Source organism: Falco biarmicus, chromosome 1, assembly GCF_023638135.1.
Source record: "Falco biarmicus isolate bFalBia1 chromosome 1, bFalBia1.pri, whole genome shotgun sequence".
Taxonomy (NCBI): Eukaryota; Metazoa; Chordata; class Aves; order Falconiformes; family Falconidae; genus Falco; species Falco biarmicus.
This window is the reverse complement of record NC_079288.1, coordinates 18,469,017-18,490,790: the sequence shown is the minus strand read 5'-3', so window position 1 is coordinate 18,490,790 and position 21,774 is coordinate 18,469,017. Positions and strand designations below refer to the sequence as shown.

At 51.0% G+C, this 21,774-nt stretch overlaps 2 protein-coding genes across 8 annotated transcripts; one reads left to right on the top strand and one right to left on the bottom strand.

Moving 5' to 3' along the window:
* Positions 1-5,327: 5,327 nt before the first annotated feature.
* P2RX5 (purinergic receptor P2X 5) lies at positions 5,328-20,549 on the top strand. 7 transcript variants are annotated; one of them, XM_056331376.1, is made up of 13 exons: positions 5,328-6,045; positions 8,411-8,561; positions 10,562-10,630; positions 11,711-11,830; positions 12,808-12,883; positions 13,237-13,333; positions 13,720-13,800; positions 14,638-14,776; positions 15,600-15,736; positions 16,014-16,107; positions 16,624-16,689; positions 17,029-17,111; positions 17,545-20,549. In XM_056331376.1, exons 1-13 carry the CDS (start codon positions 5,909-5,911, stop codon positions 17,618-17,620), a joined length of 1,326 nt encoding a protein of 441 aa, XP_056187351.1. In that variant the 5' UTR covers positions 5,328-5,908; the 3' UTR covers positions 17,621-20,549. The 7 variants fall into 7 exon arrangements, with proteins under 7 accessions (XP_056187351.1, XP_056187360.1, XP_056187369.1 ...); XM_056331385.1 differs by having other exon boundaries at positions 5,331-6,045; positions 11,711-11,782; XM_056331394.1 differs by lacking the exon at positions 10,562-10,630 and having other exon boundaries at positions 5,332-6,045.
* Positions 20,550-20,774: 225 nt separating this feature from the next.
* On the bottom strand, positions 20,775-21,678 carry EMC6 (ER membrane protein complex subunit 6). Its single transcript, XM_056331588.1, has 2 exons — positions 21,519-21,678; positions 20,775-21,344 (listed from the first exon to the last, which is right to left on the bottom strand). The coding sequence occupies exon 2, from the start codon at positions 21,300-21,302 to the stop codon at positions 20,970-20,972; it is 333 nt and encodes a 110-aa protein (XP_056187563.1). The 5' UTR covers positions 21,303-21,344; positions 21,519-21,678; the 3' UTR covers positions 20,775-20,969.
* Positions 21,679-21,774: the final 96 nt, after the last annotated feature.

Sequence of the window (21,774 nt, the reverse complement as noted above, 5' to 3'; positions counted from 1 at the left end):
TCGAACTGTGGGAGTGCAGTGGCCTGGTGGTTAGCAGGAGAAAGTGAAGTGGAAGTCCAACGCTCGAGCAAGCTTATCAGGAAAAGGGCATTAAGTAGTTCTTCATTATTAAGTGCAGGGTGCTGACATAAGAGCATCAGATAGGAGCCATGGAGTGCTTTGCTGGGCTTGAGAGCCTGTTGGGGAAGCTTTATTTGGAGGCTAATTGAATTGCTGCTCAAAAGAGAAATTTCCTGTCTCTTGTAACAGGGTAAATGAGCTGGAATGGAGCTGCACTGCTGCAAGCAGGTTGCTTCGACTCTCTGCCAGCTTGGCTAAACCAGCTCCAGTATGTGCAGCACAGCTGGGAGACATCAGCCTCTTGCCAGCGGTAACGCGTATTGGCTTAGAGCATCACCAGCCTGCAAAGCTGAGGCAAGGTCAGGTCCAGGCTGAGGGTGCTGCTCAGGAAACCTTTTCCTCTGGGGATCAAGCCTGAGCAGCATGTATCTTTTCCTATGGCTGGAAAGAGTTCCCAGCTGGCAATGCCAGGGAGGAAGGGGGGGAGGTCTCAGTCTGGACTTTCTAACTGTTTGTGTGACAAAGGTGAAGAAAAGGAATGAAGGTGCCTCCTTAGCACTTGCAGCAAGGTGAGCTCTGATAGAGCTATCAAGGCAGGACCAGTTTCATGCCTTTCCAGGTCAGGAATGACATATGTTGGTAAAGAAGTAAAAGACTGATTTGTCAGGTATATTCAAGAGCAGGGTTTCACCTTTGAGTCAGTGGTTAATATGAATACACATTTTATTAAAACCGTTCAGCTTTCAGGCTTTGATTTAACATTCTCCTCTTAATCCTCGATGATGCTTTTATCGGCTGGCTTTAGAAGGTGAAAACATTGCAGTACAGCACTGTGCAATGCTGCTGTTCCAGCTATCATTGCACTCGATCTCTTAGCAATGTTTTATGTGCATTTTTATTTAATTTCTGTTATCTGATTCAGTGCCAGCTCCCTCACAGAAAGGGCACGATGGATTTGTTTCATTAGATGTGCAGTATTTTTCTTTCTTCTCTGGTTGTCTTCCTCAAGGACTTTACCTTCTTGGGTTGGGGGAGAGAAGTGGATAAACACTCTGGCTAATGATAACGAGACCTCCAGCACACTGTATAGAAGATTCAAGACTTGGGGGGGCAACGTGGAATGCATTCAAAAGCTGAAAATGACTCTTGGAAATGACGAGCTGAATCAAAGAGAGAATATATTCTGGTGGAACTTCAGCACGCTTCCAATTCTCACCTCTGCAGACAGATTTGGATGCTCCTGTGGATAATGACAGAAAGACTCTTTCTGCAGATTCCCTTTCTAGGCAAAAATGGCTGAATGTTTTTCTAATAGCTTCTGCAAGGAAGATTTCCATTGTGGCTGGGTATGCAGTGGTATTAGTTAGGAGGACAAATACTGAGGCTGATTTTTGTCAGTTTTTCATTGGCAAGTGGCAACCCACTTCTTATTTACACCGCAAAGTCACAGTGAAGATTAGAAAAGAAGCTGAACAAAGCATTTCTCACTGCAGGCTGCACACCTATTTCTTTGTTCTTGCATCCAAATCCATCGTGAGTTTCTCTGTGCATGAGATGTGGTTTAAAAGCAACTTCCTCTCTTAACCTGTTCAGCTCCTTCACCTTGTTTTTTCTTTTTTAGATGTTGACCTACAAGTATAATATTGTGAGGAAAAAACAGTGATAGGGAGAGCTGACCTCTGCCATTTCCACTGTTTGTTTCCTTGCCAAAATAGTTTATCTCCTATTTACATCCTCTGCTCCTTGTCTCCTTTCTATTTCTGTAGCTGGTCTGGTGCCTATTTCTATAAGATGATGCATCTGCATCACTCAAGCATTTGCTGCAGGAGCATTTCCAGTGCTTCAGAAATACCTCAGCATGTTGAGTCAGCCCTCGTGTCTCAGGGAGTGGATGTCTTCTGTCGCACTGGGTAGCTCAGTAAAGGGTGGGGTGGGGATCACTGGGAGAATTAATGCCCGGGGGTGATTGTTTGGAACCGGAAGCAAACAAGGCAAGTGCCTACAACGGGCACCTTGGGCAGTCACTTGTGAGTTCACGTCTGTGCTGGCCAGAACTGCCTGTCATTGCTTGGAAAACACGTGGTCTCTTTTGGGTGCAATTGAAAGATAGTATTGGGCTGATCTTGAAATGTTTCTGTGTTACAATACCGCAGAGAGACAGATGTGACCTCGCTGTGTTTCAGATGCCACTGTGCCAGGGCAGGGGACTAAGGTTTTTTTCCACAGTCCCTTTGCGTGGCATTTAGAGGCTCGTGACTGGGCTGAGTTCAGCTGTGGGGCAGCTTAACAGCAAAGAGCTACTGACGGGTGGATGGAAATGTAGATGAAGAGCAGTCTGGGCAGACAGGGACTGTGTTCTGTGACTACGTGTGAATAATGAGAAGGCAATTATGGGAAACGGCATGAGGAATTGAGTGTAGGTGTAACATGCCAGGAATAAGAAGAAGAGAAAGGGAGAGTTTCAGTACTGGAGGAGAAATCCTTCCTGTGAGAATTTCCAGACTGAGCAAATAACCCTCATGGGAAAGGAGCAGAATTTGTTTTTCCCATGGGAAATTCAAGATACCTTGCAGAAGAGATGCAGCCTCAGTCCCTTGAGAAGGACTAAGAGAAACTACTGGTTTTTTGTCTTTAACTGATTATGATTAGATTTTGTTAGCCACTTACCCCCATCCCCGTGAATGTAACTGCTTATGTTTGGACAACCCACAGACACTCAGGAACACACCAGTAATCTCAAGTTCCAGCAAGAAAAAAAATAAAGGGGTGAGAACCAGAAGGTGGTAACAACAATATCAGTAAAGGCATGCCAGAAACAGTGTTGTCAGCACAAATCTAGCCTGTGCTGAGCAGTAGTCAGGATATTCTGAGGTACATTTGATACAAATTGAAACTTCTTATTCAAAAACAAGTATTGCAACTGTGATTCTACTTGATGGCTCAAAAAACCCCTAAGGAAAGTATGTTTTACATCTTTTTTTTTTTTAAGTGATCAAACCTGGCTGACATCTTCAGGTCACACCTATAGCAGGAACATTTCTCACTCTTAAGGAACGGGTTTTTTTTTCTAGCTTGTGTCAATCCTTTCTCACATTAATTGACCTGGAAAATAATTACAAAAACTCACAGCAGCCCTGTGTCTGTGCCACTATGTAAAACCAGGCCAGGAGGTAACATTCTGTTTAACTGCTGGCAAGTGTCTTGGTCTGATTTTAGGCTGTGCAGTCACCCAGAAAGATGAGGAAGGTGGGGGTGTCTCCAGACACCAAGGGCTGATTTGTCTCTGCTGATACTTTGTGAGCTTGGGTGTCCTTCGTGTGGTGGGAGCAATGGTGGAGGCAGTCCTGGGATGTGGGATATACCCGCTGCTGGGTCCTGTCCCTGGCGCAGTTCCAGCAGGGCCGGGGCATGCAGGTGGTGTTCTGGTGGGACCAGACCCACCATCAGAAGTGGTGCTTAGCTGTCACCCAGCTGCTTACCCTAGCAAAGTGTCTCACCTAGGAGCAATTTGGGCAGAAGATCAGGTGGTGGCTCCTTTAGGATGCTCCTGTCTCCATAGAGCTCTGGTTCCTGGAGCTGGGTCAGTCTCCCTGTGCCCAGCCCCAGCGCTAAACCACTTGGCTTTGGGGTCTGGGCAGTGGCAAGGGAAGATGGGCAGAGCCTACCTTCTTCCTTACTTGTTTCTGGTTTCATGGACCCCATGGTCTCCTTCCTCCCTGCAGCAGCATGTTTTCCTGGAGGGTTTTGTCTGCTTTGGTTATTATATGTTTTAAAGCTTTTTATTTGTGCTTCAGGCTTCCACACAGAGGATCTTCGAGACTGGGATTAGCCACTGTCTGGTCTGTAGGCATCTGATGAGGCAGGGGTGGGGGACAATGGACAAATACGTTTAAGGAGTAATGGATCAGTAACAGGTGCTTGAGTGAGAAGGAGGGCTCCAGGACAGGCTTGGGGAGCAGCCAACATGTTTTGGGAGATAAAGAGGGGCTGCCCACGTTGGGTACACAAATAGGGTAAGGGAGGGTTGAGGGCAGTGGGAGAGGTGAGCTAGACCAGCCCTTGGCTTGTGCTAAGGCTGAAGGCAGGCTGCACAGTTTGGGAGCAGGATTGGGGCTAACCCTGAGCCCCAGGGGCTCCCACATCTTGGGTCCAAGCGGTGGAGCAGACGGGGGGTGCACGGGAGGTGAGGGCTCGCTCAGCAGCCTGCCCGTCACACCAGGGGCCCCGCGTGGAAGAACCACGTGCAGAAACGGCCACCAGCCGTGGGGCTGGAGCTGGGCACTGCAGCAGCTGCTGGGTTAAAAGGAGGCCACAGGCAGATTTCTGTTCTACTTTTGCAGTTGCTGGAGAAATGGGGTTTTTTTCCACTTTGCAGAAGGAAACTCTGGGGATGGTTGTGGGATGAGGGACAAAAGGAGGTATTTTGAGGATAGTGTTTCATTTGTTAATACACTGTTTGTGATTCTCTTGTGATTTTGAGCAACCTTGTCACATTAGATCTGATCCATCCATTTAAACATCCATAAAACAGAATTTAAGGAGGATGAAGGAGCAATTTTCATAAAACCCGAGGTCTTGAGAATGATTCTCCCTGGCGAGAGAGTTGCGTGGGCAGAGGTGCGTGTGCTGGACCACCTCTGCACTGCCTCCATAGTGTGACCCACTCTCTTGACCTGTGTTTGAGCCTGTATCACAGCTGCAGTCCATGTAATCTGAAGACAAAGCCCTGTGAGCTAACTGTGGGTGCTCAGGTGTGAGCTGTTTGGGTGCTCATGCATGAACACAGTAAACCCTGTGCTTTATGCACTGACACACCACCTCATGTCTCTGTTAGAGCCTATGGGCAGTCCCACCCCAGAATAACCCCCTGGGAGGCATCTCCTGGCAGTGCACAAGTACAGGATCCCACTGGGAAGGGCACACTCCAGTTTGGATCCCAGCTTGCTGCTGGATCTCCTCTTGGTGAGGTACATTAGCTCTTTTAGCCAGGCTGCTGGAAGATCCAGGCTTACTTCATTTTCCATCTTGGAGCTCGTTTCGTTCCCTCCTGAGCCAGAAGACAGTGTCCACTCTTCTTGGTTTAAGTGATGGTGGTTTCATGTCCTTGCATGTGCAATGTCTCTGTTATACTGGGAGTTATCTCTTGCACTACGGGCTAATAAACAACTCTTATCTCGGTGAAAGTTAAACTGTTCCTCTCCCTTCTGTATTGCATCAGACTGTATGTTTGGCATCTATATGTGCCTAGCTCAGCACTTGCTGTGCATTTGAGTGAGATGTGATGGTGATTAATCCCTTAACCACATGCAGAATTTATTTATTAGTTTCTTAAGTTGGATTGTCGTTTTTTTTAAGTTGGGAAGATGTAGTAGACAGGCAGGTATTTTGGACAGCTGGTAGGGACCCAAGTTTTTATTGCTCACACAAATGCATAAGAAATGAAAAATTTAACCAGGTGCTTTGCCATCACGTAAAGGCTGAAGAAAGGCTTTCATACTTGACAGAGACTCTAGCTCTGTCACCTTGGATGCTGTAACATGACTTCAGGCTATAACATGTTTCATTATAAACGTTTTGTGACTGAGAGGGGAGAAATGAAGCCTGGGGCCAAAACTGAGGTGGGGGCTTCCCCAGAGGATGAATTAGCAGGGAGGTAGCTAAGGCAGGCTCTGGTGCTAGTGCAGCTGCTGTTTTGTGACCTGAGAGCAGCTGCCGGGAGGGAGGAGATCAGCCTCTCGCTCTGAAGGGGCTGGTGTGTCAGTTTGCCGTGCAGAGCGTGTGTGGTTAATGTGAGCTGCTGCAAACGCTGCTGCCGGCTCCAGCTGCGGGTACGGAGCGAGCTGGGACCATGGGGCAGGTGGCTTGGAAGGCTTTATTTCTATCGCTTTTTGATTACAAAACAGAGAAATACGTCATTGCGAAGAACAAGAAGGTGGGGGTTCTCTATCGAGTGGTGCAGCTCTCCATCCTGGCATACCTGGTGGGGTAAGAATCACCCTGCGTTTCACGTACTGCTGCGGTTGTGTTTGCTTGCTGTGTTGTGATGAAGATGAATGTAGGATACTCGGCGTACAGTGACAGCTTGCTGTGCCTTAGGATTCGAATGCAGCTAGTTATGCTTGTTTATACAGCTGGATTTTATAATGTCTAATAGGTTATATCTGATTTTTCACCTGCTAGGGATTGCTAAATTTAGTTCTACCTTCCAGATTAAGGTCGGGTTAAAAATAGATCAAACGGCGCTATGGCTTTGTACTGCATTATTTACGCCTTTATTTCTGTATTTGGTGGGCATAGTGCCAAACCTCAATACCTGACTCATTAGGAAGGATAGCATTTATGGCCATGGTTGCCCTGGGACAAACCTGGGTTGTCTGCGTGACATGCTCGAGTCTGAAGGGGAGCGAACCCAGCACAAAGCGGCAGATTTCTTTGCTGGAGTGGGCTGCAGCAGCGGGGATTGAGGAGGCTGAGGCAGCACAAATGTCAGCTGCCATGCATTTATTTTGGAGCAGGGTGAGTTGGCATGGAGATGATAGCCAGAGCACTTCTCAGAAAAGGCCCAGTTCTGCAAGAGGCTGGTCACACTGACATGTAATGAGCACAGCAATACTCCTTGCAGCTTGCAGGCTCAGACCTGGAATTATCCAGCCTATGTGCTGTCTGTGTCATTGCTTCCTGAGTTTCTGAGGCTTTTCAGAACGTGATTCATAATTCTTTCCCCTCACTGTCTGTACTGAGTCCCTTCACCTTTCTCACACCTCATGTTTTCACTGATTAAATATAGCAGAGTCATTTTTATGTGCTGGTTTATTTATAGAAAGAGGTACAGTTCCAGAGCCTGTGTTAGTTAGGACGGCAGAAATGAAGTCTCAGTGGTCTGGCATGTATTAGCTGCTAGAGAAGGAATCCTGTAGATAACATTGCTGAGGACACATCTCCCATCCCAGAGGGATAAGCATGACCGGTGACTGTGTGAGCGTTCAGAGACCAGCTGTTTTCTTCACTAGGCATCTATTGCCTCTGCACACCTTTGGCACTGTCACTGATGGTGCCTGCAGTGACTGTTTTGTGGCTGGGGGCTTACAGCTTATTGCAGACATGGTTAGTGTTAGTCTGATGACTGCTTGATTATGTACCCCTTGTACCTGCTTAGAGGCTGGCTCGGGGATTGTGATCACCTGATCATCAAACACCTCTGGATTGTTTCTTGCAAGCAGCTGCCATTTTTTCCCCAATTCACTGCGGAAAATGTAAGGGTCTGCTTTTGAGCCTTCCTGGGAGAGAAGAAGAGTGTTCTCAGGGAAAACGGGAAAGCAGGAAACTTCACAGTGGTGGGAAATTAGTCAGGTTTATCACCAGTAGCAGGTGAAGGGCAGCATTTATCAGTGCTGCTCAGCCGAGATGGATGCTTTCGCTTTCTGTAGTGCATTTTCCATTTCAGTAGTGCACTCCAGGTCAGCGTGCTGCAAAGGGGAGCTGTGCCAGCAGATGCAGCCTGCATCCCTCTGCCAAAACCTGCCCCGGCACACGTAGCTTCTTCAAGGGTCTGGGTGATTTGTTGTCTTGGCAGGTGACTTGGGCAGTATTGCGGGGAAGCTGGAAGCATTTTGTTTACGCCAGAGAGGTTTTCACCTAGTGATACAAAGCTCTTGCTGCTTGCAGTGGGGAGAAATAAGCAAAGCTTTTCCCTGGACTGCTTAGCGAGGCAGCAGCCCTTCCAGGTGTGCCAGTGAGAAGCCTGAAGCCCAGCTCAGAGGCCAGAGTGCAGTCAGGTTTGTTACCATTGCGCTGGCTTACAAAAGATCCTGTCTCCATCTGAGAGGATTCCCTACAGGTTGCTGGTAGTAATACTCAGGTGACCTGCAGGAGTTGCATCTCCCCAGCCGTGGTCTGTTGCTGGACCAGTAACCTAATGGCAGGCTGCAAAAGTGGGAGTCAGTCGCGTATTTGTGAAGCCAACCACGCCTCACTGCAACTTGCAAAAGCTGATATTATTTTTCATCTTGAGGAAGACAGAGCCCTCCCCTCCCCTCTTCCCACTGAGGCTGCTGAGCGTAGCACAGGACAGGGAGGTGGAGGCTTTGGCTTTTCTTACCCTGTGAGCAGTTATTACACCTTTCCCTGCATGGGGGATCTTAGTCCTGACTTTTTCTCCAGTGCTGTAGGTAAGCACAGCTTATGTCAGAGAGTTTAGAATAAACTTGCAGTAGTAGTTGCAGAGAGCTTGGTGTCATTGGCATGCTTTGATTTGCCCTTGAATGGTGTTTGGCCCTGGTGTAAATCTTCTCTGGTTAACTTGTTCCCTCACCCCACTTGCTAATGCTGCCACCTGATGTGTTCTTCACAGGTGGGTGTTTGTTGTCAAGAAAGGCTATCAGGACACAGACACGTCCCTCCAGAGCTCTGTCATCACCAAGCTGAAAGGGGTAGCCTTCACCAACACCTCGGAGCTGGGGGAGAGGCTGTGGGATGTTGCAGACTACGTCATCCCTCCACAGGTTGGCATCACCCCGCTGCTGTTCTCTCTGCTGTTCAGCTAGAAAGACATCCTTCAGCGTGGTCACTGGTGGAAGGGCTGAAGTGACATATCCATATCCAGGTCTTTCCTGTGAATAAGCAGGAGGTGGGCTACAAGAAAGCAATGCTGTGCCTTCTCTTAGGTCCTTTCAGCAAATATCAAAGCAGCCTTGTCTCTCTTGCAAAGGTCTGTGACACTTGGCAAACAGAACCTTGCAAGCAGAAGTCCTGTGGACTTTGGTGGGACTGCTCAGCTGAGCAAAGTATCTGCTTGCCTCTGTTCCTGGGCTGGGGCAGGCATGGACGGGGCAGCTCAGAGCCGGGGGAGATGGAAAGAAAATGTGGTGCAGTTGAGGGTTGCTTGAAATGTGTCCGGCTAAATGTGCCTTGCTGCTTCCCTCACTTGGGTGAGGTGAGATGGCTGATGCTTAAGGGGAGAAGCTGGCAGCAGACGTGGCCCAGCACCAGGCTGGAAGTTGCCGAGCTGTGCTCACCAGGGGCTGTTTGTGCTTCCCCTGCCAGCATCCACCGTGTGTGTGGAAAGGTGCGAGGGGAAAATCGTGCCCCTGTGCTGATGGGGCAGAAAGCTGTAAATTGAACAATTTACTTGTCTGTACAAAGAATAACATTTCACATTCCTCCTGCTGCAGCCCACTCTTACTCAGACCTGTGGATCTGTGCTCTGTATCTCCACCAATTCCAGTGCAAAGCCTCAGTCCCAGGCTGACGTGTGCTGTGCAGCAGGAAGCCAGGCAGGTGCTTGCGGTGCCTCTTGTTCAAGCTGTGTGGAAGCCCTGGGACACTTAGCAGGTGGCTGGTGTGCGCACCCAGAAATGAAATGGTGATGCTGACCTGTATTTTAACTGGTCAGATGTTTCTCCTGTGACTCCATGGCCCTGTTATTGGCTGTTGGCTTATTGGGAGGCCTTGTAGTGTGCTGTGCTGAGTAAAGATAGCCACTCTGCCTCTGCTGCTGTGCTCTGCGACGCAGATGTCTGGGGTATGGCATCATGAAGCCAAATGAGACTGTGTAATAAGGCTACAACATTAAATCCAGCATTACTGCAGTCTGCTCTGGTGTGCATCAGCCTTCAGCAACCACGGTGATGTTAGACCCGGGGCTCACAGCGAAGCTCAGCAACTTCAACTGAGCAAGCTGGGGGTGCAAATGTAGACATCTCACAAGGTTTCCTGCTCCATGTGCTGATTACTGTTTGTCTGCTGAATGTCTCGGCTCAGCCATGAAATGCATTCTGCTTGGGTTTTTAGGAGTATCTGAACACCTGCTACCAGCACATTAAGTGACTTGCTTTGCTAGCTGCTGCGTAATCTGTCTCATTTCACTGTGGAGGAAGAGTCCTGCGTTGTCCTGCTGGGTCTGGGTGGGCTGGTTTGCACGGAGAGACCTGGCTAGCAGAGCAGGAGGCAGTGAGGGCTGGGAGAAACCCTTTCTCCTCCCCAGAGCAGTGGGCAGCAATCCTGAGCCCACCAGTGCAGCTGCTGACTGACTGTCCCTCCTGCTGGGGCAGGTGTAGCAATGTCCCGGGGTGCTGGTGGAGCGTGGGATAAATGCACCCCATGCGAAGCACAGTGAGGGAAGGAGAGTGAGCCAGGCGACTGCGAGAGCACTGAGCTCTGTTCTCATGCATGGAAACCGGAGATCTCTGGGTTTTGCCTGCAACAGGCAGGGCTGTGTGTTGGAAGGGGTTTTCTGAGAGACTCCGGAACAAACAGCATGTACTCAGTGTGCTGAAATTCACTCTGAGGGCTGCGAATGCCCTTGGACAGGGTGAACCACTGGCACTTGGGGATTAAGCTTAATATAGAGCAGGGATTCACCTGGTGAATCCTTCCCTTGTTGCTTTCTTGGGCTTGTTCTCCAACAGGTTTGCAGAAATGTCTTGTTTCCTGCTGTGGTTCAGAGCAGCCTTGTGGGGTCAGGGCTCCCGAGCTTGCTCCTGGTCATGTGTTTTATCACCAGGTGCCTGCTCACGCACACAGCCGGTGTGACACACGGCGGGGCTGGACACACTGCTGGTTCCTGTTGTGGGTGAGGATTTTTTTGTCCCAGGGCTGCCGTGCCTCACGCCAGGACCGTGGGCTGGCTCTGATGGTTGTGTGTGCCCCCTCGGCACGGTGAGGGTCAGGCTCCCCAGTGCTGGGGGGCTGTCAGGAGACAACCCGTGTTTCTGTACTTGCTGCTTGGTGCTGACCCTCCTCCCTTGCCCACGTGCACACGGTATGGAGCAGAAATGGTAGAAGCACGTGGTTTATTTTGACATTGATTTCATTTCTGAGTGGGGAACCAGCCTCCATCCACAGTGCCATGGTAAGCTGCTTTCTCTCCCTTCTCATTGACTGTAGAACTGCCTTCAGGCTTGTTTTCCCTGTGGTTTCCTTTGGTGGTTGGTTGTTAAGGGGAAACCGTTAAGGGCAAAAGTTAACTGTTCTAACTTCTTGGTGAATGCAGGGAAGGGACCAAATGGAATCTATAAATGTGCAAAGAAAGGAAGGCACCAAAATGGGAGTCAGCTGTGCATATTGTGGCTTTGCCTAAATACAGAGGAAACACTACTTTGCTAGAAATAAGGACTTTAGGGATGAAAATGCAGTCAAGTCTCACCTTACATGTCTCAGACAGTCATCCCGACAGCTTGATAAAGGGATCTGTATGCTCTCTATTACAGCTGTGCTAGAAATGCTTTGTTTTGTTTTATCACGTCCACAGTGTCGCCCTAAGTCTGCTCCTGCGCTGTGCCCTGCTGCCTTGCTCCACGAGCTTGGGCTTGTAGCAGCACAGCTGGGGCGGCCAGCCTGACCCTGGCTCAGAACAAACACCCTGGCTCGGCAGTGGGACAGCGCCTTTGATCCCTGATCAGGCACCATGTCCTTATGGAAAAGGAGGACAAGTGCTTGCCCAGCAGCCAGCAAGCAGAACCCCTTAAGTCAGAGACCCACCGACCTCGTCCAAACAAGTATCCAGACACAGGGTGCTGTTGTATCTCAGCCTGAAGAGCATCAGGAGGGAGGGAGGCGTTACTGTTCTGCAGAGCTGCAGCCTCCTCCTAACAGGTACTTTAAGAGTAAATCAGGTTTTCTAACTCTTCCTGCCTTACTTTGTTTATTCTAGGGTGAAAATGTCTTCTTTGTCATGACGAATCTGATTGTGACCCCAAACCAGAGGCAAGCCACGTGTCCTGAGGTAGGAAGAACTGAGCCCCTTGGCCCCCAGACCCCTACAAAACTGGGGGTAAGAACTGACAGAGGACACCTGGGGAGCAACGACTACAGGAAGGATGAAAGGCGAACTTTTTTTTCTGTAGTGTAGTATCGCAGTTGTGAAAATCGGGCTGGTTACTGCAAACCTGGGAGCTTCAGCTGCCTTAATATCCAGAGGCACTGATCATGTGGAGGAGTTTTGCTGGCTTTAGTTGAAGGTGGTGGACATTGCCCAGCTGGGGATAAGACCAGAGCAGTGATTGCTCAGGGTCACAAGAAGCCATGGGAGAACAACTTTGAGGTGACTCAGCCTAGTTACGGGTAGAGGGGACTTTCTGAGAGTTTTCCATCCTGGGAAGACCTGAACATTCAGGCTTTCGCTACCTTCAGGACATGGGAGGGTGCTTAGTACCTTCCAGAACGTGCCTGATGGACCAGAGGCACAAGTTCTTTCTGTGTTGTGTTGAATTGTCCTCTGTGGTTCAGGATGGGATGGAGCCTGGGGGAGGACGCTGGCTATCCAGGCAGTGTTGTCTCCATGCAGCAGAAATTAATTTTCCATATAGCCGGGCGGCGAGCGCAGCGTGCTGGTTCAGGACGCGGCTGTCCTCTAGTGGCTGCGTTAGCCGGCCGTGCAGCCGAGAGGGGGGTAACCTGGGGCTCGGAGAGCTTGCAGCTGAACTCAAAGGTGGGGTTATCTCTTCAGGTGAAGTACTGTGGGCTCCTGCCTGTTTTCGGTGAGTGCTCCGTGGTGTCAGGGTTTTTCCCCAGCCCGTCCCTCTCCAGACTGAACAGAGCCCAAAAGCAGGGCGCTGTAGCTGAGCCACGGTGTCGCTGGTGGTGTGATACCGCTGAGCTATTTGCACAACCTACGGTTACCACTTCAGCTGCACGTTTAAACTATTCACCATCCTACAGAGAGCTCACCCCACATCAGCAACTCTTTCTTACCCCTCTGAGTCCCGTGTCCTGTCACCCGTCTCACTTCTGCCCTCTTTCACTTCACAGAGCATCAGCATCCCCAGCGCCCTGTGCTACAAGGACGAGGACTGCCTGGCAGGGGAAGCAGTGGTGGCTGGCAATGGTAAGAGAAGGGTCCCTCCTCCTGCACTGTGGTAGAGTCATGTTGCTTCAGAGGCATCAGCCTGGTTACGGCTCCAGATATCTCTGATCACAGAGAGCGGCAAGGACTTTCTTTTCTTTACTGTCTTTTATTAAGATGATTGCCTTGCTTACAGCTCTGTGGTGGCTGGGCCAGAGCACCCCGGGCTGCTCGGAGAAGCAACAAGAGATTGGTTGTTCCAGCTGAGAGGCCCTTGCACAGCAGGGAGGAGGGCTTAGGGTAGCAGTGAAAAGCATCTGATTTTCACGTGCCCTGTAGGCAAGGAGAGGAGGTGGCTGCTCTGTGTGACCTTTTTGGTGATGTCTGTGCTGCAGGGGTTAAAACTGGCCGTTGTGTGAAAGACAGGGACAGCATCAGAGGGACTTGTGAGATACTGGCCTGGTGCCCAGTGGAGAAAAGGTCCAAACCCAAGTACGTGGCCATCCTATGCTATTTCCAAGCTTGGGTTGCTTGGCTTGCATGTTACTCAAGACGGTTCCTGGGTTCCTTCTGCTTGGACGCTTGCTTGAATGCTGGCTGTTCAAGTGCAGGAGGGAGCTCGGCATGGCCCCCTGGCAGGACAGGCCCCCTGCTCCCCCCTGCTTCGCTCACTGGCTGTCCCAGGGCTGTTTCCAGCGCTCAGGGCTGTCCCTCATCCTGCACGCTCCCCGCCAACTCCTTGCTGGCAGTGTGGGGAAAGCGGCGTGGCTGGCCTAGTGCCCCAGGGTGAAACCTAGCTGTTTCTAAAATGGCAATTCAAGCTCTAGCACGTGGGCAGGGCACAAAAGTAAAACAGATAACAAACCCTTCTTTTCCAGGAAACCACTTCTCGCCAGTGCAGAAAACTTCACTGTTTACATCAAGAACTCAATCCACTTCCCCAAGTTTAAGTTCTCCAAGTAAGTGCAGGTGCTTGGAGATCCCTCTGTCCTCTGCATCACAGCACCAGTAACCTCAGTTTGCTCCACTGTGCTTCTGCCTGAGGGCTGGGGTGGGCAGATGGTGTTCGCTCTTCTGAGGCGGGGTGGGGGGGGTGGGGGGGGGGTGGGGGGGAGCGGGGCTTTGGCTTCAGGCTGTGCAGCAGCAAGGAGGTAATGAGGGCTTGGAGCTCCTCAGAGAGCAACTGGGATAAGCCTGTCCTTCACCAGATTTGGTCTGCGATGGCTCCTACAGCATGGGATGCGCCAGAGCTCCTAGGGCAGATGCATCTGTCTGCCAGCCAGTGCATAGTCAGGTTCCTGAGCTGCTTCTGCTCCCAGATATTCCTCCTCTTTTCTAAAAATGAAGGTGCCTGGACAAGGCTGGGAAAATGCAAGTTAAAAAATATTTGTTTGCATTTGCTGCTACATACGAACAAAACAAATATGTGTAGAAAGGAGTGTGGTTTTGCTATTCTCCCAGGCTCAGCTAGACATTTCTAGCATCTTTATTTTTTTTTCCTTGAGAAAACCAGGTGGCCCTGGAGCCCTCTGGCAACCTGCTCCTTGTGAGTCCTTTCTTGAGCCCAGATTCAGCTGGCCCTGTCTGGCCTGGAGGTTGTTTTTGTGTGGGCAGACTGCTTTCCCTGGGCCAGCAGTAGAGAGGCTCACAGGGTGACAAGGCTGGTGACAAGGTACCATTTCTGTTGTGCACGAGGGGTGTTGGAGGAGTCTCCTGTCTCTGCAGTCTGGGAGGCGTAGGCTGTGCAGGCAAGCAAAGAGGGAGACAAGGTGGATTTCCCTCTTCCCTACATGCAGGATGAACGTGCTGGCCACCAACAATGAGTCCTACCTGAAGAGCTGCTACTACAGCAAGGAGCATCCCTACTGCCCCATCTTCACCCTGGGGAACATCGTGCAGTGGGCTGGGAGCGACTTCCAGGAAATGGCCTTGGAGGTAGGAGTGCCCCTCGGGCTCAGGTGTGTTCCCAGCCAGCCGTACCGCTCGCTGGGTGGCTATGAGGAGAGCCACTGGTGACCGCCTGAGGAACTCTGCAGTGGAGAGATGCTGGTGCTTAAAGTCAAGCCGGTCCCATTTATCCTGTCCCCAGGGCACGGGAGACAGGGGGATGTGGGTCCTCTGGAAGAGATGCTCAGGTCAGTTGTCTGTTATTCCCAAACCGCTGCCCTGCCAGCAGGGTTTTTTTGTTTAATTTCAATGTTAGTACACCATCGATTTAAACCCAGGAATCTGGAAGGCCAGTGGGGCTCCTCTGCTCAGAGCACACCCCAGGAGGCTTCCCTGGACAGACACGTTTCTGCGTGGAGTCCTGGGGCTCAGTGCCAGGCAGGCTGCGACCCGGTGTGCAGAGCACAGTGGGGAAGATGGAGCCAGCCTGAGGCATCCCGAGAAGCGCAGGGCGAGAAGAGGGCAGGCTTTGTGCTGGCTTCTGCGCTTGTGAACTTCATCCCCGCATAAAAGAGCATCATCTCCACTGAAGTAGGTTACAGCCACCTAAATTAACGAAATCAGTGCCCTGGGATGAGAAACCTCCTCCTAGGATACCAGCATAGGGAAAGCTAGGGTTGTGGGTAGAGTAATGTGATTAATATCCTAAGCATGAATTTAGCCCATCCAGAAGTGTGTGTGCTCGTGTCTGTGACCAGAAGTGCAGCTGTTCGCATCCCTGGGGAAAACTTGCCCAAGGATCTGACAGATCTGAAGACGCATTAATTGAATTAAGTTTAAAAAACTCACACTGTCTCTCTCTTTCGTTAAGGGTGGTGTGATAGGAATTCAGATTGAATGGAACTGTGATCTTGATAAAGCCCCTTCTGAATGTAATCCTCACTATTCTTTTAGCCGGCTGGATAACAAGTTTGCAGAAAAGTCCATCTCTTCTGGGTACAACTTCAGGTAGGTGAAGAGGAGAACCCAGTGCAGTGCTGCAGCTGGGCTGGTTTGGCTCGCGGGCACTGGAGGTTGGCAGCGAAGTCGTACGGGACTGTGCCAGGCACGGCCCCAGCCAGGTGCACTGCTTGGAGAGGAGGGGAGGGTGGAAGTCACGCTCGTGGCAAGCTAAAGCTGATTTTGATAGGGGAATGGATCTGTGTGACGAGATAGGTGACTTCAGATGGGTTCTTGTGTGTAGGGGGCAGATGATGGAGTTAAAATCAGCATTGTTGTATTCCAGGTTCGCCAAATATTACCGGGATGCTGAGGGGGTTGACTACCGGACGCTCATTAAAGCATATGGAATCCGCTTTGATGTGATGGTGAATGGCAAGGTGAGGACCCAGGCCAGAATACTTCGGAGCCTGCAGAGAAAAAAGGGGGCAGGGGGCATTTCTCAGTGAGAAGGCAGCTCTGGGATGAGAACAGCCTCCCTGGCTTGGCGTAGGAAAGGGCTCTTGCCATTCATCCATGTGGAGCTAGCTGTGTAAGAAAGATGACCTGGAGTGCACGTAAGTCAGCATCTCTTCTACCTAAAAGCAGGCTTGTGTGAAGTCTGACAGAAGTAACTATGCCCCAGAGACTTGTTTTCCGTGCACATGCACTGCAGAAAAAAGAAGCCTAAGCCAGGGGTGGTGCAAGCCCAGGAACGCAGCCATGGACAGTTGGATCGCAGACACAGACCTCTGGCCTCCCAGACTGTCCACTGCAAACCTTCTGGGGCTGCGCCTGCCTGTTGCTAACAAAACATGGTCACGGGCACGAGCAGCTTCCCTGTCGTACCACACAGTACCAAGCACGTTTCTTGACTGCTTCTTTCACAGAGTACCTCACGACTTTTTTTCTTTTAGGCAGGGAAATTTAACATCATTCCCACCATTATCAATGTTGGTTCGGGGCTTGCTCTCATGGGAGCGGTAAGTGAATGTGTTTTCTTAAAGTAACAGGCTGGGACCCCCATCCCTCATTTAGCTGATGTGAGGATAAAGCAGGACAGCTAGTTTGTATCTTCTCCAGCAGAGTTTTTGCTGCTCTGGGCAGTCAGGTGTCTATGTCCTGGCTTAAAGGCCCTTGTTAATGTACCTTAGTACATCAGTACTAAGGGGTAGTCAAAATACCCCTGAGATTACATGGAATGTGAAGGAAAATACAGCTCCTACAAGTTATTCTTCTTTAATTAATGCTGATTGCTAATTAGACCGGAACACTTCCTCTTCTCCTCTGAAGATAAAAACACAAGTTGTTTCTCTTTGCAGGGAGCTTTCTTTTGTGACCTGGTGCTGCTGTATCTGATTAAAAAGAGTAACTTTTATCGAGGGAAGAAGTATGAGGAAGTAAAGTAAGTGGGCTTGGCTTTTGCATTTAAATATAATGGTTTTATTGTTATGACTAACAGAAGCAGAAGGAGATATGGGAACACAGTAAACACTGATGGCAAACAAAGGCCAATTCCAGGAAATTATATTCCTCCAAGTGAGTTTACAAGCTCCTCCCTCCCTCTGCAATCCCTTGCTGCAGTTAGGAAGCTGCTGTGTCATGGTTGCACTGTAAATGGCCTTGCACTGTCGGTCTGTAATGGCTGGGGGTGGAACTGGGGCAGCTCCAAGGGCTCCAGAGCCTCGTGGAACTGAGACCTGGGGCTTCAGCTGTCCGGAGGGTGACAGCCTTTGTGGTGGGGTGGGCAGGCCTGGCTGGGAACCTCTTGCCCATGTTGCTTCCTGAAACAAAAATAGGCTGCTCGCCTTGCCCATCACCTTTGCTTGTTTCCTCAGGTCCAGTTCCAGGAAATCGTTATCTAGCCCTACGCTGAACGGGAATCAGAGCCCCGACCAGCTCGGTGGGCTCTAGGCACAGTGATGGGTCTGCCAGCTGGACGTGTGTCCCAGGAAAACCATGCAGGTGTGAAATCACACCAGCACTGGGAGGTGGAGATACCCCAGATCAGGTCTGCTGTCTATTATCGGGATACCCAGGGGAAAAAAAGGTCCTTTAAAGACCGCCCTTCTTTCCCTGAGATACTCTCTGGTATCCTGAGCTTGCAACAGTGTGTCGTCACTATGGATTTATAAAAGGATTTTATAAAAGGAAAAAGAAGGCACCAAATGAATGTTTTTGTATCTACTGGTAGATGTATGTGTACCTACGTTGGTAGCCAGCGTTATCCTGTGGCTGCGCTTTGCTTCCACATGCAGAAGAGCCGTGATGCGAAACATCACTGGCACTCCAAGAAGTGCCGAGGCTGATGTTCAACCTGTCTCCTGCTCCCCTGGCTTGTGGCCACCGCTTCCAGCTCTCGCTTGTGTTACGTGCAGCTTTAGATGTAAAGCAGCAGGACTGCTCTTGTCGGCAAGCGCAACGAAAGGCAGCAGTTAGCGGCTCTCAGAGCCAGGAGGGGAAGGGGCTCGTTGTCCTTCAGCACCCGTGCCAGCCGGGCCTGTGTCAGTGGGGGCCATTACTCTTACTGCGGGGGTTGCGCAACGATAGCGCTAGAAGCGGTGCTCCTCTGGGCAAAGCCTTTGCAACAGCTGCAACAAGGTGCTCAGCTCATCTCAGGAACAGAATGTCCTGCTGCAGCTCTGAACGGAGCGTCAGTTCAGCCACTGGGTCCCAGCTACCTCACCCACTACCCACCGGCTCTGGCTGTAGCTGGCCCAGGGAACCGACACTTGAGCCCAGCACAGGTAACAGCCGGCAGGAGGATTTCTGAAGCGAGGCAGGGAGATGGTTTTGTGGCTGACAGTGGAGGGAAAAGGGTGTTAACGCACTGAAAAGCAACATGGTACTGGCAGTATCTGCACAAGGACAGTCTCATGTTCTCCCTCCTCCTTTGTTCAGTGGCTGGTTTCATTTGCTGGGGACTGTCCTTCCTGCGTAACTTACCCATTGCTTGTGGTGGGGAGAAATCTGGGCGGCACACTTCATCCTTCTGCTGTTTCTTGTAGCACCCTGAACAGTACTGCAGAGGCTGGGAAGGGGACCTCTGTCAGGTGAAACGGATTTTTCCAGGTTCTGCCAAATACACTAACAGGAGGAAAAGTTTAGAAGACAGATGTATGCTACTTCAGCACTCCGGTAACTTCCAAGAAATGAGGGCTGCTTTGTTTCTCAGTAGAGAAGCAAGATCACTGCAGCCCACTTCGTGAATTTCTGCTCATGTGGGGATGTAACTAATCTCAGGAGAGAAAAGTGCTTACAGAACGTCATCGTTGCAAGTTCATATTTGCCCGAGCTGACAGGAACCATCTCACCAGCTCCTGAAGACAGCAGGTGAATAAATACCCCTGCTTCATTGAAAGCTTCGACACCGTGGCTTGGTACAAACCGAGCAGTATTCTGTAGATGCTGCCACACTGTCATGGATCAGAAGTTGTCATGCTAAAGGTTGTTCCTGTGCACGCTTTGAATATGCGGATTTAAAGGACTCCTGCTGCAGGGCCCTTGCCTAGTGCTTGGGCAGCCATAGAGGGTGGTGCTGCAGGGAGCTGCTGTCACCAAGTGTTGCGCACAAACAGGACAGCGAGCTGCACTCACCTGTGCTCTAACTGCTGCAGGGTGGTTACTCTGAGGTACGGGTTGACTCTCAATTAAAATTCACCCTTGTTAGCAGTGGCAAACTTCGAATCCAGCCATTGAGAGCAACCCCCACCCAGTCTCATCCACTCCTGCTGCTTCTGTTCAGATGCAAGTGAGTTACCGAGTCAAAGATTTAGACAGAAAATAGAACTAAACAGTGGACTTAAAATAATTTGAGGATAAGCTGTGTACCTCTGCTACAATCACATCCCATGCTGCCTCTCTTCATGCCACACGCCTCTCCTCTAGGCAAACATGAGTCAAGATGCACATAACTGCACTAGTCAGGCCTGGCAGAATTATCGTGCCGCTGCAACAGCACAGGCTTTTGACTGTCAGAGCTTAATTCTGTTTGAGTAATTTCTAGATAGTGAACCCCACATGTGACATCAGGCCAAGCCACAGCTCATGGAGCCCAAGTAGCTCATCGTAACGTGTAAAGCTGACCGTGCTCTACTGAAACCAGTGTTTCAACTTAACAAAGCACCATCCTCTTGGTAGACGACCAAAGCTGTTTCCTGAATTTAAGTCTTCAGGCCCTCAAAATCCCCTAGAATATTTCCCCTCCTTATACCACCTGTTTAACACAATTCCTACAACTGCTGCTGCTAATAAAACGTAACCAGATTCCTTTTTCTTTAGGTTTGATTTCCCCCCCCCGCCTCCTTGTGTACAGCAATAAAATTTGTCGCTTTAGAGCAATGTTCGCCATGGCGTTTCTGTTTAGCGTGGGTTTTAGGTTGCAGATATCACCTCTTTGTGAAAACATACTTGTGCTAAGCAAGTCAACCGAACACTAGGTTTGCAAAGCCGATCTATAGCAAAGCTGTTACCTGTACGGCAGGTAGTTGAATTTGCCCTTCTGTTCCTGCCAGAGGCATATGGAACCACAGCAAAGTACTGTTCAATCACAGAAAATGCCAGCAGGCTGAGTGTGTTCAGTGCAGACCAAGCTGGCAGGGAATAACACGCTGCACTTACCCGACTGTCTACATTTCACGGGACACAACTGTACTAAAAAGGAGCAAAGCGTCTGACTTGCGAGAGCATTGCTTAACGACCACTGTGTACGCCAGCGAGGAGCATCCATGACAGCGTAACTTGCTGACAGCGTGTATGTAACAACTGCGGAAGATGTTTGCAACTCAAATACATTTCTGTACCGAATCTTTACATACAGTTAATTACATGTTACTGCGCAGTATTTCCCTGTGTCAGTGAATTCTTTTTCAGAGTGCTGCATTACACACTGCTTTTACTGGCATTTGCGTGTAGGGACAGGCAGCAAATCTCGAGGGGATTAACTGGTGTGTCTTACCCAAAATGCAAAGGATACAAGGGGCCACGTTAACCAAACCCCATGGCAGTGCCGTTAGGGATGGAAGTTATTCCTTACCCACCAAACAAATATTCATGGGAGGCATCCAAGTGGTGCTTCACATTCAATTTAATTAGAACAGTACTACCGATTCATTTGTACTTGGACATAATTTACTGACAGTATTAACAATACAAGCGATGAACAACAGTGTAAAAGGTGAGCTGGCCTAGCTGTGTAGGTAACTTGGCAACAGTCCTCCTGCTTCGTTAAAAACCGCTGCAGCTAACGTGGCTCCTGGTTAGTTTAGTAGACGTGAACCATGCCGTACAGGAAAGTCCAGAACAGGACGTAGGTGAAGAGCCCCCCTATAAGCCCCCCCGTGAAAAGCGGCCGTCGGGATTTAAAGTACTTGTTCCACCGCCGGCCGGCTTTCAGCACCAGGAGCACGGAGAGGAGGACGGATGCCAGGAAGTAGAAGATGAAGCCGTGCAGGCCCGTCAGGCCGAGGATCCCCGCCGTGGCGCCCGACAGGGCCGAGACCGACGTCCTGCAGTAGTCCAGGATGGCGGCGTTCCCCCGCACCGCCGCCTCGCTGATGAACTGCGGCCCCTCGCGCTTGGCCACCACGGCGGCCATGGCTGCCGGCCGGGCTGCGGCGCCGCCTCGCTGCCGGCCGGGCTGGGGGGAAGGAAACACGGGCTGCGCTGGCGGGGTGCGGGCTGGCCGGGCGCTGCCCCGCGCCCAGGCGCTGCCACCTCCGGGGAGCTGGGCCCGCCGCCCCCGCCCGCCGCCTCAGCCACGCCGGGAGCCCCCCGGCCGCGCCCGCCCCCCCCGGCCTGGGCCCGTACCTACCTCTCATCCACGGCGGCGCGCCGCTCCGCCGGGCGCTCCCGTCACGCCTCGCACCCTGCCAAGGGACACCGCGCACCGCCCGTCACCGCGGGCCGCCGCAGGAGCCGGGACCGCCGCTCCGCCCCGCCGGGCCCAACCTACCGCCGCCGCCGCCGCCGCCTCGCGCCTCCCCACCGGAAGCTCCTGTCAGGCATCTTGGCGCGGGGGCCGCCGGGAAAGCGGCCTGGCTTCCGGCGCTCGCGCCTTCCGCCGCGGG